The sequence below is a fragment of the Equus asinus genome, chromosome X, assembly GCF_041296235.1.
Source record: "Equus asinus isolate D_3611 breed Donkey chromosome X, EquAss-T2T_v2, whole genome shotgun sequence".
Lineage (NCBI taxonomy): Eukaryota > Metazoa > Chordata > Mammalia > Perissodactyla > Equidae > Equus > Equus asinus.
This window is the reverse complement of record NC_091820.1, coordinates 110,869,214-110,889,407: the sequence shown is the minus strand read 5'-3', so window position 1 is coordinate 110,889,407 and position 20,194 is coordinate 110,869,214. Positions and strand designations below refer to the sequence as shown.

The 20,194-nt window shown below is 42.2% G+C and overlaps 1 protein-coding gene across 1 annotated transcript; it reads left to right on the top strand.

Annotated features, from left to right (window-relative positions):
• The first annotated feature begins 4,144 nt into the window (after nucleotides 1-4,144).
• NKRF (NFKB repressing factor) lies at nucleotides 4,145-18,135 on the top strand. Its single transcript, XM_044763931.2, has 3 exons — nucleotides 4,145-4,850; nucleotides 13,949-14,079; nucleotides 15,154-18,135. The coding sequence occupies exons 1-3, from the start codon at nucleotides 4,585-4,587 to the stop codon at nucleotides 17,109-17,111; spliced, it is 2,355 nt and encodes a 784-aa protein (XP_044619866.1). The 5' UTR covers nucleotides 4,145-4,584; the 3' UTR covers nucleotides 17,112-18,135.
• The last annotated feature ends 2,059 nt before the right edge of the window (nucleotides 18,136-20,194 follow it).

The following is a 20,194-nucleotide window of genomic DNA, read 5'->3' as shown; positions in this document are numbered from 1 at the left end:
TCTTGGTTTTGGGCTTAAATTATGTTTCCTTAATCAAATGATAAGGGTATATTTAACACTTCCCGTGGGTTTGGCCCAGTGCCCTGTGCTATGGGAGACACTATTGCATGAGATCTACTTAGACACTGCTCTTGAGGAACTTACACACTGGCCCTATCTTATCTACTCAACCATATTTTCCAATACTTCCTAATAACCAGTCTCTGTTCCAGTCCCTTCAGTCTCTGCACAGGCCTCTCCCTGAGTTACACAAACTACTTATTGACATTGTCCAAAATATCCTCTACTGATTTAAACCCTGACTTCCAGGCTCAGGATGCACCTTCTCCCTGAAGCCTATCTTGACTCCATCCACCTATCCTGATCTCTTCTCCATTTTTGAACTTCCTAGTTGAACTTTTATATTATTTTCTGCTTCCCATTTGAGGGACTTCCCTCCTCAAGAGATGTAAAGCTTTCTAAGGGTAGGAACATCAATCACAGCCCTCCAGGGAGTCCGGGAAAGTGCTGGACACACAAGAAAAAGTGATTAAGAGATAGCTAGATTGAGATTCTTCACCAATGTAGGGAGCTATTGCACTTTTCAAACATTTAATTTTGAAATTAAGTTATAAGAATTGTACAAAGTATACCCACATGCTCTTGACTCAGATTCACCAATTGATAACATTTTGCCCCATTCAGGTCCTTTCTCTGTGTGTGTGTGTGTGTGTGTATACACAGATAGACAGACATAGTTTTTCTAAATCATTTGAAGGTAATTTGCATGTATCATGGCCCTTTACCTAAAAATATTCCAGTGGGTATTTCCTATAATAAGGCTGTTCTCTTACATAACCACAGACAGTTAACTTCTGTAAATTTAACATTGTTAGAATACTTTAACCTATTGGATAATATGCTTTATTGCATTTTTTTCTTGCCGTTTAAGATTTGCTCTAGGATCACATTGTATCCTGTCTCTTTAGTCTCCTTTAATCTGGAACAGCCTTTCTTTGTCTTTTATGACATTGATATTTTTGAAGTCCCATTTAAAAAATAGATTGTTTTCGGGGCTGGCTCAGTGGCCGAGTGGTTAAGTTTGTGCACTCCGCTGCGGCGGTCCAGGGTTTCTCTGGTTCGTATCCTGGGCGCGGACATGGCTCATCAGGCCACGCTGAGGTAGTGTCCCACGTGCCACAACTAGAAGGACCCACAACTAAAATATACAACTATGTACTGGGGGATTTGGGGAGAAAAAGCAGAAAGAAAAGAAAAAGAAGATTGACAACAGTTGTTAGCTCAGGTGCCAATCTTTAAAAAAAAAAATAGATTGTTTTCATTTTAGGTCAAGGTCTTGCCCAATTTCTCCACTACATAATTGCTGGAGGCTTTTTTCTTCTTTGTTACTAATAAACAATCTGTGGGGAGAAACTATAAGTCCTTGCAAATATCCTACTCCTCATCAAAAATTTCCCCTAGATTTAACATCTATTTATAATTCTTGCCGGAACCAATTTACAAAATGATGATTTTCCAACTCCAGCAGTCCCTTCGTATTTACCAGTCAGCACATCGTATTCTTTTGTAAGCAAAGGCCCTCCCTTCTCCCTGATTATTTCCTTATCTACTTAGTGTCACTGTGGACTTATGGCTTCCTATTTTTTCAGTAGTTCATTATCGTTCTTAATAATTTTGGTACTAAAATTACCAAGATTTGGCCAGTGGGAGCTCCTAGCTACTGCTTTTAAATCCACTAGTAAACATTCCTCAAGAGGATATTGTAGTGCAGAGCAGTCTGGCCAAGAACTTTTGGTGATCTAATTTCTGGGATAGTTTATGGGGGTGGTGCTTAGCCAGGCTGCAGGTTTTCCTCCTTTCATCACTCATTGACTCCCCAGTAAGAAAAGGCAGAGAAGGAAGCTCAGAGCTGTCAGCGTGTGTGTGTGTGTGTGTGTGTGTGTGTGTGTGTGTAGTGTAAAGGCAGTGGCAAGAGCCTGTGTTAGAATAGAGAAAGATGATGGAGGGGAGGAGGATGGAGACTACAGGAGGTTTCTGGATTGTTTTAGGGTTACAATGGCCACCTTTATCATCACTCCCTCCTCCACTTCTCTTCAACCATTATTCAGATAATCTACTTCTGCTTAGCGGTTTCAATTCTTGCTCACTGAGAAATCATCTGTGACTTCTGAGCAGGGAATGGGGTGAGAGAGGTTGGCTGAGGGATTTTTCAATCAGAAGGATTACCAGGGAAAGAAGGTCATGGAGAATCATGCAAATTTTTGTTTTGTTTTCTAGAGGTGAAACTCTTTATTCCATAGTGGGAGTTACAAATGGAATCCAGTTATGGCTGTTACAGAGCAAATGGCCTGACTTTCATTTTGTAACCCAAGTTCAAAAGTCAGGTTGCAATTTTTTGTTCCTATGTGATGGAAAAGTTTCCATCTAAGCTGAGGGGAAGTAGTTTTTATTTTCTCAAATATTTTTCTAGGAAAGATGTGTATTGATTACAATGCAGATTTCCATGAAGGTTGGCAGCTTAGGCTGAAATTAATCCAACAGTATAACAAATCAGCTTAAAATGTAGGCTCCAAGAAAATGAATTTCACAAGGTTGGGACAATGGGAAGAGACTGCATCGATTCAATCATTTATTTAATTCAACAAGTACCTATGGACTGCCTACAGGAGCCAGGTGTAGGTACTAAAAGCAAGATAGATGTGTTCCCTGTTCTCATGGAGCTGACACTTGGGGGGGGCAAAGTATAAAAAAAAGTTCAAAAGGTGATACATGCTGTGAAGAAAATAAATAAAACAGGGCAATACGGCGGCAAATGACTGGGGGAGCACTGGATGAAGAGCCAGGGGACCCGCAGTCTAATCTCAGCTTTGCCACAAACAGTCTCCACAGCCTTCAGCAAGGCACTTCACCTCTCCGGACTTATTTTTCTCACTCATACAATGATGACTTTATGATCTCTAGGCTTCCTTCCTACTATCGTGTTCTTTGATGTGACAGTTCAAAGACTACCATTACTTCAATAAACATGAATGCCTACCATCTCTAGAGTCAAAGACAAAGCACACCCGGTGTAATGGGAGAGAGGAAATAAATCATTAGGAAACGGTGTGAAAAGTGCTGTTATCTTCTGCTCTTCTCAGTCCAATACACCCCTACACATAAGATGTGCCATATAAAGAGAAATATGTCATTAAAGAGTGAAAGAGGGCAGTGGGTCAAAGTCACCTCATCCAATGGTCCTGTTGCCGGTGGGACATTGAGTTCTATGCAGGACTATTTCTCTCACCAAGATTATAATCAGTTCTGGGACAATAGAGAAGACCCAGTTTCTTTTTCCTTTGTATCCTTACTATACTGAGCAAACAATAGGTGCCCTGTAAATTCCCGCTGACAGACACTCATTGATCAGCTATTTTTAACAGCATAGGCCGGCAGATAGGGGTTGAGCGAAGTGGCTGGAGCAGATCCACCGCTGGAGCTAAAGAGTGATTTAGCCATTTGCTGCTATGCAGCTTTTAACCCTCTTTTGGGCGCCCCTTTTGTATTTTATAATATTTTGCATGTTTTAAATTGATTGACAGGAAATACAGAAGTATTTGCAATCGTGATCAGAACTGTGTAAGTATGGTGTCTGTATTTGTCAGTAATTGGAATGGAGTAAGGACGATAAAAGTGGTTGACTTGAGAAGTGGTCCTGTGCATGATTTTCTTTGCAAGTCATTCATTTTTCCTATGTTTTCACAATAAAATACAAAGCTAATGATGCACGACGCACAGAGCTTTTCACGCTACTCTCTGAAGAATAGGCGCCTTGGAGAGCCGAAATGTTTTTAAAAAGTATAAAATCCATTCCAAACTTAAGTCCCTCCCAAAGAACACGGTCCCACCGTCGCACAGCTCAGAAACCCAGTGAGAAGCGTCAGGCCAGCCCTTGCTACCAACGATCATCTGAGGGTGCCTTCCAGGGATTTAACGGAATCAAGTTCCCGAACCTCAGAGAGCCTTCCAAAATTCCCTTCCCGGAGTCCCCGCCCTCCGCTTGTGACCGTAGTGCGTCAAACGCCCGTCGTCGGCAGAAGAGAGAAAATGTAGGTCTCGCGAGATTCGGCGACGGGATTTCGAAGTTAGGGAACAGGCGCGGCGCACGCGCACTGGCCTCACAACCCCGGGGCCGCACGCGGGTAGGTAGGCTAGCGCCCAGAGGAGGGGGAGCCCAGCGTGCCGGTGTCTTTTTCTTCTTCTCTCCCCGCGCAGTGCGTGGGGCTGCAGGTCGCTGGGGGCGCGGCGTGCGGGGCCCGGCCCGGCCTCCCCGGCGCGCGTGGGACTGCGGCGGGCGCCCTCCTCCTGTTCCTCCACGAGTTGGAGGAGTGCAGCGGGCGTGCTCCCCGGCGTCGGGACCGAGCTAGTGCTCGCCCTTCCCTTCTGCCGCTCGCCCCTCACGCACACACGCCGGTCCCCTGAGAGTTGGTCCTTGCGCCTTGGCGCGCCCCTCCTCACCCGGCCCCTCCCACCGACCCCCGTTCCCGCTCGCTCCTGGTCAGTAGTTGGCTTCATCCCTGGGGTCCCTGCTTGGGGGCGGAGAAGATGGCTGGCGGACGTCTGCTGTTGGGGGGCGACTTCCTGTCGCCGCCGCCGCTGCCCCCCCTCCCGCCGCCGCCGCTGCCGCCCCTCCCGCCGCCCCCGCCCGAGCCAGTGCTGGAGCAGTGGCGCTATAGCCACGAAAGTGACTGGCAGTGGGCTCTGCGGCGCAGCTTCATCTGTCGGCACCTGCACAGCTATCCCGGGGCTGCCCTCGACCAGCTCCTCGCGCTCTCCGCCGCCTGGACCAACCACGTTTTCCTGGGCTGCAGGTGAGGAAGATGGGAAGGTCCGGGTAGGGACCGGGGTAGGGGATGGGGATGGGGGCGGGGTATGGATGAGGGCTCAGAGGCTGGGGATTTGGAGATGTTGGAGGACACCAGAGGGCTCACTATTGGCCTGGGGGCGGGGGGGTTGGCCAAGCGAGGTGGCAGGGGGTGACAGAAGAGCAAGAAGGGTGCAGGGATCGCGGGAGCGGCCCCTTCAGGACCAGGGATGGAGATAAAGCAGCGCCTGGAAGAGGATTGTTGAGAGCTGGTCATTGTGGTGATGGTTTTGGAAGGCGTGGGAAATGACGAATAGCAGAACCTCGGACCTGCGTAGGACCTTCCAAGGATGCGGTATCCGCAGAGAATATTCGACAGTCGGGTCTGCGAGGGGAGGGGAGGGGACCCTGCGGTTCTAATCCTAGTCTCCTCCTGACCACTCTCTTTCTGTCCCCATTAAATAAAACACCACCAGTCTCCCTAGCTGGGTTTTACTGTCTTCTCCTGGGGAGGCGGTTTGTATGAGGTCTCTCGGCGCAGGGTCCGCCTTGCTTGTAGATTTGCGCATAATGTGTCTGGGCGCAAACAAAGAAATGGATATATCTGCTGTGAAAATGGATTGCCCTCCTCTCACCTTAAATGTGATCAGAAGGGTTAACATTTGGCCTCTGGGTGAGGTTTCAGGTGTGTGTGTGTGTTTTTCCCCTCTTTCCCAGAACCTGGTGTGCATTCTGAACAGGCCTCTTGGAAAGCTCCTTGCATTCAATGGAGACTGCAGTATGGTTCCAACGCATTCTTTTTTTCAAAAAACAGACTACTTGGACTTCTGTCCTTCAGAACCCCCAAATTGGTCCTATACTACACTAATCATTCCTTTAACAGACTGAGAGGCTTCTTTTTTTGACACTCCTGCCTCATGGTGAATTCTTTATTAGGAAGAATGAGAAATTCTGGAAAACGATCAGGTCAAATTCAGCCAATTCGGTTCCAGGAATGAGTGTAACAGATACAGAAAAATAAGATTGGCCACTCCTACTCATAATTATTGAACACAGCATGCAGTGTGATACTTTGCTTTGCTCTCATCACAAATTTTTTTCCCTATCTTCTCTGGTGTAATTTCTGCCTCCAGAGGTAAGGATTATTTCACTGGAGGAACTGGTTACAACTGGGGAAACCTCAGTTATTAATCAAGTCAGATAAATCTAATCGACCTTCACTTAACAATATTGTTCTTGCAGTTGAAAAGGTAACTTTATCCTATAATCATAGGTCTCCTTAATATCACATAAGGAATATCCATGGGGAATCTGAATCCTAAAAAAAATCTTACATGGGGGAGAATAACCATCCTTTGTGTTAATAAATCTTACCTTCCCACTAGAATGTAAACTCCTTTGGGAAAAAGGTTTTTGCTTTCTTGTTCACACTTTTATCCTCAGTGCCTAGAAGAGAGCCTTCTGCATAATAGCCACTCAGTAAATATGTGTGGAGTGAACGCATGAATGTAGCTTTTTGGTGTACAAAATATTTATGTATCTCGCTTAATACACCACCCTTGGGAATTAGGTGGTGTCTCATTTTTACAGCTAAATCAATGGAGGCCAAGAAGTTAAGTGACTTTTCCAAGGTCCCACAGTTAGGGCTAGGACCCAGGTCTTCTAATGCTCTTTCCACTGAGACACAACTGCTGTATTTGGGAAGGATGGACCAGGAGTGAAAGCAAGTAACTGACACAAGCCACATCATTATTATATCTCAGGATTTCATTCCAAGAACAGCAGCCTTGTACATAACTAGGGCATTAAAACACACAAAGCAGGCCAGTGGTGGTCAGTGTTAAAAGCTCAACCATCCAGGGCATTTTGTGTGTGTGTGCACTCATCCAAGCACATCTGTGTATAGTGTGTGTGTGTGTGTGTGTGTATGTATGTATAGTCATCATGTTACGTTGTAGTTAAGTCAGTTCAGTCAATACAAGAATTGCTGAAATTCAGTTATCAAATAGTGTAACTGAAAAGTACTGTTTGCATTATATCTGATAACTTAGATACAGGAGAAAGAGAAAAGGCGATAAAGAATCTTGGAAGCTAGGGACCAAGTGCACTCTTCCACTTTAGGCAGACTTTGTGTAGCTGTCATCTTCAGGTGGGTGAAATCTATATTCCCGTACTTTTTTTTTTTTTAGAGATTTTATTTTTCCTTTTTCTCCCCAAAGGCCCCCGGTACATAGTTGCACATTTTTAGTTGTGGGTCCTTCTAGTTGTGGCATGTGGAATGCCACCTCAGCGTGGCCTGATGAGCGGTGCCATGTCCGCACCCAGGATCCGAACCGACGAAACCCTGGGCCACTGAAGCGGGGCACGCAAACCTAACCACTTGGCCACGGGGCCAGCCCCTCCAGTACTTCTTAACGTTGATGCTGGCAGAGCTCGTGTTCTCTGGTCTATTCTTCTGTGACAAAAGACCCTTCTTTTCTCTCATGGGAACTGCAGAATACATGGTGAAACAGCCCATTCTAAACTTAAATTGTTAACGTGTTGCTCAAGGCTCATCTTTTGACTTTTAGAAGAGATTGTGGATGATAGCAAGAAGGGAACTCTGCACTTTTTTCCCCACTAGCAGGACTTGCTGTGTGCTCTTTTAGTTGGGATTGCGATAACTCCTAGGTCAAGGATGTCTTTGAAAACTCCTTGATCATAAGACCAAGCCAGGAGGAGCTCAGATGTGCAGGGAGGCGAACCACACATTTCATTCCTTGTGACAATGGCCATTTTCACGGAACAAGTTTGAATATCTTCTGGACTTCAAACAGTGGTTCTCAAACTTAAGCAAGCATCAGAATCACCTGTTAGGCTTGTTAAAACACAGATTGCTGGGCCGCACTCCCAGGGTTTCTGATTCAGTAGGTCTGAGGTGGGACCCCAGAATTTGCATTTCTGACAAGTTCCCAGTTGATTATGATGATCAGGTCATGCTGCTCCAGGGTCTACACTATGAGAACCGTTGCTTTATAGGATCGAATAAAGCAGTGTTGTCCAATCTGCTTTCTGATCATTTTTTTCCCTCACAGTCTAGGCAACCAGAAAACTCAAATAGCTGAAATTATTTCTCTTCACTTTTGATTTGTCTATTTCATAAAAGTAAACTACCTGTCAAGAATTTTTTTCCGCAAGCCATTTCTAAGATATATCTTGTGGCTAATGAAAAGTTAGTATCGTCTTCTAATCAACTACATCTATAGCACTTACATAATTGTTCACACGAATGCCCAGGGGACTGTGCAATTTTTACTTAAAAATTGTAGATATATTGGGGGCTGGCCCCGTGGCCGAGTGGTTAAGTTTGTGCGCTCTGCTGTGGCGGCCCAGGGTTTCGCCAGTTTGGATCCTGGGCGCTGACATGGCACTGCCCGTCAGGCCACGTTGAGGTGGCGTCCCACATGCCACAACTAGAAGGACCTGCAACTAAGATATACAACTATGTACCAGGGGGATTTGGGGAGATAAAGCGGGAAAAAAAAAAAGATTGGCAATAGTTGTTAGCTCAAGTGCCAATCTTTAAAAAAAAATTGTAGATATATTTAATAAAGCAGAATGTTTGGTTAACTGGAGCATTGAGTTTTCCAGTCATTCTTCATCAATAGGATTAGAAGCAGAATCCTGGCCTCTTGATCTTTGATGACATAGTAGTTAATCGGGAAAATATATCTTAAGATGAAACCAGCTTTGCCACCGTGATTATTTGCCCCTTCTCTTCCTTGTTGACGTGAGACTGGTGTTTGGAAGGTAGGTGCCGGCTGGGCTCACGCTGTGCAACCATCTTTGCACACAGTAGGTAGAGTGCATCAGTCACCAGCTCATGAATGATGTACTTTACATCATGCTTCTCCATAAGGTAGATACTGTACAGCCATTGAATTTCATGTGGTAATGACATGGAGAAAAAGCTTATGATATAGTAAATTAAAAACCAAAAAAACCTCCACCAGATTACAAATCAACATTGATGATCCAATGGTGATTTTTGGGGGGAGGGTGGGATATGGAAAGCATAGTAAAAGGCAAACCCCAAAATGTTACTGAAGTTATCAGTGGTGGGATTTGTGGGTGCTTTTCCTGGAGGAGTCTCTAAAATTTCTGGAGTAAAGCTTACTTTTAAATCCAGTACGAAAAAACACAGTACAGAAGACTGAGCAATGAAAGCTTTACTGCCTTGGCTTAATTCAAAAATGTGGAACCACTTCTTTATCCCTCGATTGCTGTTCTCTGGAGAATTTTAGAATTTTGAATGAAATCCTAATGATCTTATTAAAGATTCTAGATTATACTATTTGCATTGTTCTTTGAATAGTCAAGCGTTGGGTGCTGTACGGTCTTTTCCCTTATTGTTTGAGCTGGTTGGACTTCTTCAGTATTATGACTTCCTAATAAAGGACTGAGAAGCTGACTGTGCTGGCAACCTACGCAAAGGTTTATTTTTATAGCCTATGGGTGATGCTGAATTTTGTCGCAAATGTAATGAATGGAGAACAGTACGTAGGTATAATCATTACTAATGCTGGAAGAAACCTGGGAGAAAAGTGAGTATGAATGGAGTGAACCCCAAATGCCTCATTCACACACACTGTATGTCTGACATACATGCCATTTACAGTTGTACACCATATTTGGAATCAGGCTGTAATTGAAGGTCTGGAGAATTTTGACAGGAATTTAAGGTGAGTGGCTTGGTTGTAGTACCAATTTTGGTAGCAAGAGTGGCATCGCCAGTTTAAGATTTGTAGAGTTCATCTCATTTTCATAATCTTGTTTTCATCTTATACTTGGAGATGGGACACCCAAATCTGAATGGAAGTGATATATAGAATGTATGATGTTTTAGGCTACACCTTCTGATGTTTAGATAAGAGTAAATGAAAATAAAATTACTCTTGGAGTTTAAATACTGGTGTCAGCGGCAGCAGTAGCAATTATCAGTGGGGAGCGCAGGTTCCAACCAGGCTCGGTAACCTGCAATGAAGGCTACCATGTCTTGACTTCTTTGCTTTGTAAGGAAAGACATCTGATGGGTGTGGAATCTACTGTGCCCAAAATGGAAAATGTTACCCTCCTTCAAGTTCAGAACCTATTCATGTAAAGGTATGATAGTTACTCATTTTCAGAACTTTCTTCCCAAGTGCCACCAGGAGTCTCTTTCTTGGTCATAGGCCGGGAAAGGCTCTGAAGGTAGGAAGGGTGAGTACATCCCCATGATAACAAAAACTTCACTTGAGCCCATATTTTTGTTTCTCTGTAGTAAAACGATCTCTCTCAAGCAACCAATCTACTTCATAAGGAGCCCTTTTTAAAATTGTATGTTTTAAAGCTTTTTATTATGGAAAAATCAAACACACACAAAAGTAGAAGGGTTTCATGAACACCCTTGTACCCATCACTTGACTTCAGCAGTTACCAAGTCTGTCATGCTATGCTTCTCGTTTCATCTATTCTGCCCCCAGTTTTTTGTGGGACATAGTGTGGAGTATATTAAAGTCTTGACTTCATTTCACCTGTGAATACTTCAGTATGTATCTGTACCAGACAAAAATTTTAAAAAACAGTCATGGGGGCTGGCCCCATGGCTGAGTGGTTAAGTTCGCGCTCTCAGCTTCGGCGGCCCAGGGTTTCGCTGGTTTGGATCCTGGGTGCGGACATGGCCCCACTCATCAAGCCATGCTGGGGCGGTGTCCCACATGCCACAACTAGAAGGACCCACAACTAAATTATGCAGCTATGTACTGGGCGGCTTTGGGGAGAAGAAGGAAAAATAAAATCTTAAGAAAAAAGTCATAATACCTTTATTCACATTTAACAAAATTAGTAATTTCATCCAATGCCTAGTCCATGTTCAGTTTTCTCCATTTGTCTCAAGATGTCTTTTTACAGTTGGTTTGTTTGATTTATGATCCAAACAAGGTCCACACGTTGTATTTGATTGGTCTGTCTCCTTTAACCTGTAACTGTTCCCCTCTCGTTTGATTTCCATGCTATTTATTGGGTGAAGAAATTGGGCTGTCACACAGTGTTTCCTTCATTCTGGATTTGGCTGGCTATATTCTTGTGGTGGTTAACATTCTGGGAGTTAGCGGCTCAGTTAGGTTCAGGTTCAGTTATTTGGAGGGCAAGAATACTAGTGCTTTGTATGTCCTGTATGACATCAGGGGGCATATGTCTGGTTGTCCCATTTTTGGTGATAGTATAAGATTATATAAAGTTCCCCATCATCATTTTTTTTTTAAAGATTTTATTTTTTCCTTTTTTTCTCCCCAAAGCCCCCCGGTACATAGTTGTATATTCTTCGTTGTGGGTCCTTCTAGTTGTGGCATGTGGGACGCTGCCTCAGCGTGGTTTGATGAGCAGTGCCATGTCTGCGCCCAGGATTCGAACCAACGAAACACTGGGCTGCCTGCAGTGGAGCGCGCGAACTTAACCACTCGGCCACGGGGCCAGCCCCTCCCCATCATCTTTTTTAATAGAAATTTTTATTGAGATAATTGTAGAGTCACGTGCAGTTGTAGGAAATAATACAAAGAGACATCCTGTACTCTTTACCCAGTTCCCTCATGATGACATTTTGTAAAATTGTGTAATATCATAACCAGGATAATGACATTGTTACAATCCCTTGGTTATATTCACATTCCCCCGGTTTTACTAGTGCTTACTAGGGGGGGGTGTGTGTGTGTGTGTGTGCGCGTGTGCGTGCGTGCGTGCGTTCTATACAATTTATCACGTGTAGCTTGTGTGCCCACTACTACAGTCAAGATATTGAACAGTTTCAGTACCACAAGGATCCTTCACATTGTTCTTTTAAAACCACATCCATTTCCCTCCCACTCATACGCAGTACTGCACATATCAGTAGTTTATGCCTTTTTATTGCTGAGTAGTGTTCCGTGGTGTGTATGTACCAGGGTTTGACCATTCACCTGTTGAAGGACATCTGGGCTGATTGCACTTTGGGGCTGATACAAATAAAGCTGCTGTGAACATTCGTATACAGGTTTCTGTATGAACATAAGTTTTCATTTCTCTGAAATAAACGCCCAAAGGTGCAATTGCCGGGTCATGTGGTAATTGCGTGTTTAATTTTATAAGAAGCTTCCATGTTGTTTTCCAGAGTGGCCATACCATTTTATATTGCCCCCAGCAATATGTGAGTGATCCAGTTTCCCCACACCCTCCCCAGCATTTGGTGTTGTCACTGTTTTTTGTTTTAGCTGTTCTGAGGGTGTGTAGTGATATCTCATTGTGGTTTTAAATTGCATTTCTCTGGTAGCTAATGACGTTGAACATCTTTTCATGTGCTTATTTGCAATTTGTATATCCTCGTTGGTGAAATGTTCTGTTCATGTCTTTTGTTCATTTCTTAATATGGTACATTTTTTTTTTTTTTGAGGAAGATTAGCCCTGAGCTAACATCCACCACCAATCCTCCTTTTTTTTTAATTTTTATTTTTTGCTGAGGAAGATTGGCCCTGAGCTAAAATCTGTGCCCATCTTCTACTTTATATATGGGATGTCTGCCACCGCATGGTTGATAAGCGGTGCACAGGTCCATGCCCGGGATCCGAACTGGTGAAGCCTGGGCCGCCGAAGCAGAGCATGTGAACTTAACCAGCTACACCACCAGGCCGGCCCCTAATGATACACCTTTTTACTCTTGTGTTTTGAGAGATCTTTATACTAGATACTAGTTTTTGTCAGGTATGTGGTTTGCAAACATTTCTCCTAGTTTGTAGCTTGTCTTTTCTTCCTTTTCACAAGGTCTTTTGAGAGGAAAAGTTTTAATTTCGATGAAGTCCATTTTATCAAATTTTTTTATAGGTCATGTTTTGGTGTTGAGTATAAAAATTATTTGCCTAGTCCTAGATCCTGAAGATTTTCTCCTGTTTTTTTGTAAAAGTTTTATAGTTTTACATTTAGGTCCGTGGTGCATTTTGAATTCAGTTTTGTATGAGGTTTAGGTTGGAGGGGGTGGTTTGTGGTGTTTTTTTTTTTTTGCCTGTGGATGCCCACTTGCTCCAGCACCGTTTCTTGAAGAGGGTGTCCTTCCTCCATTGAATTGCTTTTGCAGCTCTGTCAGCAATCAGTTGAGCATGTTTGTGTGGGTCTGTTTCTGGGCTCTTCCCCATCAACTTTTCACCTGATAGGCTTGGCAGCCATTGATGATCATTTATTATCTCTTATGGGTTGCAAAATGGTAGTAGTCTATCATTCCTTCATTTATTACTTGGAATGCTTCTGTAAAAGAGATTTTTCCTCATCAGCTCTTTAGTTGCTCTCAGCTACAATTTGTACAGAAAAATTCCAGATAAATGCTTACTTTCTTCTTTTAATATTCCCTTTTTTTGGAATAATGACTCCCTACCATCCTCCAAAGGTGACCAATAATGAGTTTGTAAGTATCGTTATAAACCACTGGGTTTTTAATGTATTTGATGTGTCTCAATCCACTGCAGTTACTGTTCTTATTGATACTCAAGTTGGCTCACTTTGCCAGTAGGAGTCTATTCAGATTGGGTTCTGAGTCCATTTGACACAACTCCTGAAGTCTTTGATAGCTTCCCTGTTTCCGGGCACAAGAATGTCTCCCGCGTTCATCTTATGCATTTCCTGCTCCAGACTTGGAATCAGCCATTTCTCTAAGGACTCTGATTGCTTTTCACAAAAAATGATGGAGACCACAATCTGGACGTTAACAACCCAGCAGCTCTTAACACTCTTAGTACTTTTATGAATATATAAATGTAATTAGTTACCTATAGTATGCATATACTACAGGAAAATATATCACGAGTTTATACAGCTACTTTCAATTCAAATTAAAGATAAAGTCTTCACTTACATTTCTTGATTTTATGTTTGTATGTCTTCTAGTGACTGTAACATGATTACTCATTTGATAGCTGAGTATCTTAGGGCGGATTCTTCAGCTTTATAGCCAAGACACTCTGTTGATAAAATCCTATGGGAGCAATTATAAGATTGGTTCATTTAGAAGCTTTTGTTAAAACTACATTCTTATCTGTTTTAACTGTAGGTTATATTAATTTTAAATAGGTACAGCCCACGCTTGATGGAAAAGATTCTCCAAATGGCTGAAGGTATTGATATTGGGGAGATGCCTTCCTATGACCTGATGCTGTCCAAACCTTCCAAGGGTCAGAAACGCCACCTCTCCACATGCGATGGTGAGTATACTTGTTTCTGGAAGGTGGAATTTGAAGAAACAACGCGGCTTTTTTTTTTTAACGATTTGAGTGTCGTATATGATTTTAAATAACATTGGTAACATTGGATCTTACACAGATGTAGAAGAGTTTTAACTTTTAGTTATGTATGGTGTTTTTTTTTTTTTTTTGAGGATGCTAAATAGAACTGAAAACTAAGGTTATTGCAGTCACACTATAATGCCGTCCTTGAAGTCCATGCCATGGAACCTCCCTCTAAATAGAACAGCCTTATACTCTGATCATTTGCACATCTAAGCGACTAAATCCTCTTGGATGGGTCCAAGGTGGACCAGCTTTCTACTGACCAGTGTTAGAGGGAGGAAGCTCTAGTGTCGGCCATAGCCTTGACAGAGAGTTCTTCCAAAGCTTTAAGTTTGATGTCCTCCATAAATCATTAGTTTCCAGCTGTTGTTTGTTCTAGAAATAAAATATAGCAAACACGTTTTGTGCAGAATAGGTCAGAGCTAAGATTTTGAAGTTGAAAACCTTTGGGATCTTTTGATAATTACTTTTATTTGATTTTTAGTCGCAACTATACATAGCACCAGCACAGAGTCACTCACCTCTGATACAAAAGAGAGCAACTTTGTAAATGCCTCTGGTTATCATCTCTGTTGCGTTAGAGCCATCTCTTCCATTTGCAATCCTTAAGAAGGGAGCTCTTCAGCACAGGTGGTAAGAGATTGTACTGGAACAACCTCTTACTCGGTACACTTCACCTGTGCTTATAACTCATTAGATACGAAAGCACCTACCAGTCATGTGTGGTGGTGACCTGCATACTTGATGCAATGGCATGATTTCTATCAAGTCTCTTCCCTTACACACGGAAGGACAGGGAGCATCCCGTCTTATGCTGGAATCTTACATTGATAGTGAGTCCCTTCACCCAAATGACCTGACGTTTTTGTGATGGGAAGTATCTTGTACCAACAGTGCAGCTTGCAAATAATATGGTTGGTACTATTTTCCTGCTTGGATCTTTTGAAATATTCCCTTTTTAATGAATTGTAAATTTCACTCATTCTATAGGTCAAAATCCTCCTAAAAAGCAAGCCGGTTCCAAATTCCATGCGAGACCTCGTTTTGAGCCTGTACATTTTGTAGCTAGTAGTTCAAAAGATGAAAGACAGGAAGATCCTTATGGCCCTCAAACAAAAGAGGCAAATGAACAAACACATTTTGCCAGCATGCCGAGAGACATCTACCAAGATTACACTCAAGACTCTTTCAGTGTACAAGATGGGAATTCTCAATATTGTGATTCATCAGGATTTATTTTCACAAAAGACCAGCCTGTGACAGCCAACATGTATTTTGACAGTGGGAACCCTGCCCCCAGCAGCACATCACAGCAGGCAAACTCTCAGTCAGCTCCTGAGCCTCCACCATCACAGACATTTCCTGAGTCAGTGGTAGCTGAGAAGCAGTATTTTATTGAAAAATTAACAGCGACTATCTGGAAGAACCTTTCTAATCCAGAGATGACTTCTGGTTCTGATAAGATTAATTATACATATATGTTAACTCGTTGTATTCAGGCATGTAAGACAAATCCTGAGTATATATATGCTCCTTTAAAAGAAATTCCTCCTGCTGACATCCCCAAAAATAAAAAACTTCTAACAGATGGTTATGCTTGTGAAGTTAGATGCCAAAATATCTACTTAACTACAGGTTATGCTGGCAGCAAGAATGGGTCCAGGGATCGAGCTACTGAGCTAGCCGTAAAACTCTTGCAGAAACGTATTGAAGTGAGGGTTGTCCGACGGAAATTCAAGCACACAATTGGAGAGGACCTTGTGGTGTGTCAGATTGGCATGCCTTCATATGAATTTCCTCCAGCTCTGAAACCACCAGAAGAGCTGGTGGTGCTAGCTAAAGATGCTTCTGGGCAGCCGATTTTTAATGCTTCCGCCAAACACTGGACCAATTTTGTTCTTACAGAAAATGCAAATGATGCAATTGGTATCCTTAACAATTCTGCCTCATACAACAAAATGTCAGTTGAATACAAATATGAGATGATGCCAAATCGCACATGGCGTTGTCGAGTGTTTTTGCAAGATCACTGCTTAGCTGAAGGTTACGGAACCAAAAAAACGAGTAAACATGCAGCTGCTGATGAGGCTTTGAAAATCCTTCAAAAAACACAACCCACTTACCCATCTGTCAAAAGTTCACAGTGCCAAACAGGCTCTTCACCCAGGGGATCTGGAAAGAAGAAAGATATTAAGGATCTTGTCGTTTATGAGAATTCTTCAAATCCTGTCTGCACGCTGAACGACACAGCTCAGTTTAACCGAATGACAGTTGAATACGTCTATGAAAGGATGACAGGCCTCCGATGGAAATGCAAGGTGATTCTAGAGAGTGAAGTAATTGCAGAAGCAGTTGGGGTAAAGAAAACTGTCAAATATGAAGCTGCTGGGGAAGCTGTAAAAACTCTCAAAAAGACCCAGCCGACTGTCATTAACAACTTGAAGAAAGGAGCTATTGAAGATGTGATTTCAAGAAATGAAATTCAGGGCCGCTCAGCAGAGGAGGCTTACAAACAACAAATCAAAGAAGATAACATAGGAAATCAGCTGCTGAGAAAGATGGGTTGGACGGGTGGCGGTTTAGGTAAATCTGGCGAGGGTATCCGGGAGCCCATCTCCGTGAAAGAGCAACATAAGCGGGAAGGGCTTGGTCTTGATGTAGAGAGGGTAAATAAAATTGCCAAGAGAGATATTGAACAGATTATCAGAAACTACGCCCGCTCCGAGAGCCACACGGATTTGACTTTCTCTACAGAGCTGACTAATGATGAGCGGAAGCAGATACATCAGATTGCCCAGAAGTATGGTCTTAAGAGTAAGTCTCATGGGGTAGGCCATGACAGGTACCTGGTAGTAGGTAGAAAAAGACGGAAGGAAGACCTGCTAGATCAGCTCAAACAGGAAGGCCAAGTGGGGCATTACGAGCTTGTGATGCCTCAAGCAAATTGAGATCTTACTAATTTATTTTGTAAATGCCTAATGAGGCAGATTTGTGAATTGATGAAATGCTACATGTTCTGGTTGCAGAGTATATTCATTCTTAAGATGTTTCACCTTGTTCATTTCATATAGTGCTTTATTAGGTATTGGAACCTAAAGAATTCTGTCCACTTGTATTAGCTTAATCCAGCAGATGATATTGTGCAGTTACTGTTTGTGTCTTTGATATGCTGTGTCTCTCGAATTTTAGTAGTGTGTACAAAGCAGGAACACATATCCAAACGGGATTTCACCCCGAGAAAGGAATTCCCATTTTAAAGGGCACAGCACAGCAATCTGCAACAATATGTAAGGTTGACATTGACGACAATAAAACTGCAGTCTTAATTCCAGACTTACTGAAAATGTCAGATCATTTTGTATTACCTATTTTCATCTTTGTGTGAAGCCAGTTATAGAATGTTTAACAGTAAATTGTGCTGTATGTGTACATGTCCTTACCGACTAAATGATGTAAAACTTTCTTAAAGTAATTTTAGTGTTCATTTATTTATAACTTCTACCATGTGGTTTCCAGAATATTGGAAGTGACTTACTGTATCTTGTGATATACGAGTTTTAACAAATCCTAGTCTTCATGCTGAGAGAGCACTACTTGAGAGAGCAATTGAAAAGTTTCAGAAACTTTGATTCAATCTGAAGAAAGGAAGCTGGAACCGTTTGTTCTTGGTGCCTTGCAGAGAGGCTGACAGCAACTCTCCATTATAGCTTTCACACGGTTTGGATGTCCAGCACATCCTAGACGGCCACAGCTGTGGTAGAGCTTGGTAAAAGACTGAAGCTACATTGGTGCTTTGAGGAGAAGGTCAGTTGGCTGGTCCCTCTCTCAAAAAGCTTATTAGGCCCCAAAAGCCAACTTTGTAACATATTTAAAACTGCTATTTTCACTTATTTCTGGAATGTAAAAAAAAAAAATGTATAAAAAGAATTAGTGTTTGCTTCCTGAATAAAAAGGAGCCGAAGTTGATCAAAACGGTGGTGTGCTTTTTCTGGGCCGTAGCCTAATAGCAACACTTTGAGTCTCTGGAGAGGGGAGGTGGTGTTTGTACAAAATATTTCAACACCAGAGCACATCTGGGTGAACACAATGACTTGGCAGATAGGAACAGCTAAGCAGTCACCCATCCCATTTTTCCTGTGGACCAACATGCTGGCTGGAACCAAATCTCAGGCTCTTTACTTTTCCATGATTTTGTTTGTGTTGGTCAGATAAATCAAGTATTAATATTCACAGATGAATATTAATATTGATAGTTAAATACTGCCGGTGAAATATTTAGAACAATTAGATTGTTTACAGTGTCTTAAAGCATTTAGCACCACGCTTCATGTAATTGGCGCACAATAAACAGTAATTTCCTTTCCCCTTTTTTATATTTTACATTAAGAAGCTGTCCATTGTAGTGAAATAGATATTTTAAAAATTTAGAGGTTAACTTTTACACCTGGATCTGTGTAAATTTTAGTCACCTACAGTGATTAACACAGTGTGTGGTATTTGCTTTCTACTAACCATCTTTCTTCCTAGTGTGTGTGGCCTTTCCTAATGTTGGTGGGAAGAGAAATGAGGTGTGTATTTTATTTTGGCACTTAATGTTTTAACACTGGCAAAGAGAACTAAGCTAAAATGTTTCTAGATTTTATAGGATTTTTTTTTTGTCGCTTACAAGGGTCATGCCAACCTTGAGAAGCTATGGTTCAATTAGTGAGTTAGAAAAGCCAGCCTTCGATTCTGTTGGGTGAGAGTGGCTTTGGGGATTAAGGGGTATGAAAACTCATTTCTCTCTCTACATTTCTCTTCTCTTCCCCAAATAGTTTTTTTGGCGGGGCGAGGAGTAGGGAAATGTTACATGTAAATGCTTAAATAAGTTCAACAGAACAGAATATTAATGTGCTTAAGTGAAGACTCCCAAATAATTGGGCCAAGTATACACCAATTTGGTTCCTGGATTTGAGGGTCCAGATTTCCTAACTTCTTAGATTAGCTTTGGTATTGATGTGGAATTAGGGCAAAGCCACTTAAGTCTAGTCGACAGTAAAATATGTTGAGAAATGGGTTCAGCAAGAATAAGCTGCTGACAACGTTGCTGTTTTATTTTGTCCCCTTTTTGTTGGGTCCTCTATTTTCCCTCTCTTTGAAATAGCAGTCATTTTTGACCCGGTAACCTTGCTATGAAACCTGTACAGGTGCGTGAGCAGTTCCATTTGAATGACTTAAGTATGTTATGCTGAGGAATTTCCTCTGCTTTCAGTTACATACATAGCATTGAGTCTCACAGATTTGCTTTTTAGATTTTTCCCTCCTCTGATTGCAAAATGAATGGAAATTTCACGCATTCTGTTGGGCTTCTTTTTTTAGTAGTATGCAATGTGTTCACTTCGCTATGAGTAACCCCTGAAGCTGGAGATGGGTCCTAAATAAAGGACTCTAATTGCAGCTTTGGTCCCGTCATGCCCCCTTCCCCACATCAGCAGGTGCAGAATTGAAGACTCAAGTTCAAATCTGACTGCCATTTGAAAAGGGACCTCGCAAATCTGTTTTAGTTAACTTTATAATTATTGCTATAATTATATGTGGGCAGCCTGTGCCATTTGTAAAAAAACTGTAAAAGAAAAAAGGCAAATTAGCATTAAACAGTCGAATGGTTTGTGGTGCCTTTGACATGGGTGTGATGCTTTGGGAGGTCAGCTTGTTGACTCTTCTAAGGTTTTAAAAGGATTATCTCATGAAAGAGATTGGGAGTAGTGTTTCTCAGGAGGTGTACAGAAGAAAAAAATGATTAAATCTGCACATACCTGATCTCACCTTAAATTTTTTCAAGTATGATCAGCAGTGTCACTATTTAAGGGACCCAGCCACAGTAGGATGAGAAAGTTACTGTAAAACTAACCTACCAAATAAAGACCAGTTGAGTGTGGTTCTACTTTGACGCAGACATGGACTTGAGGGAAAATATTAAGCACATTTAAAGGTATTGCTCCTAGGTGAAACAAACCAATTAATGTGGTGGTCAGTGTAGAATGAACTCCCC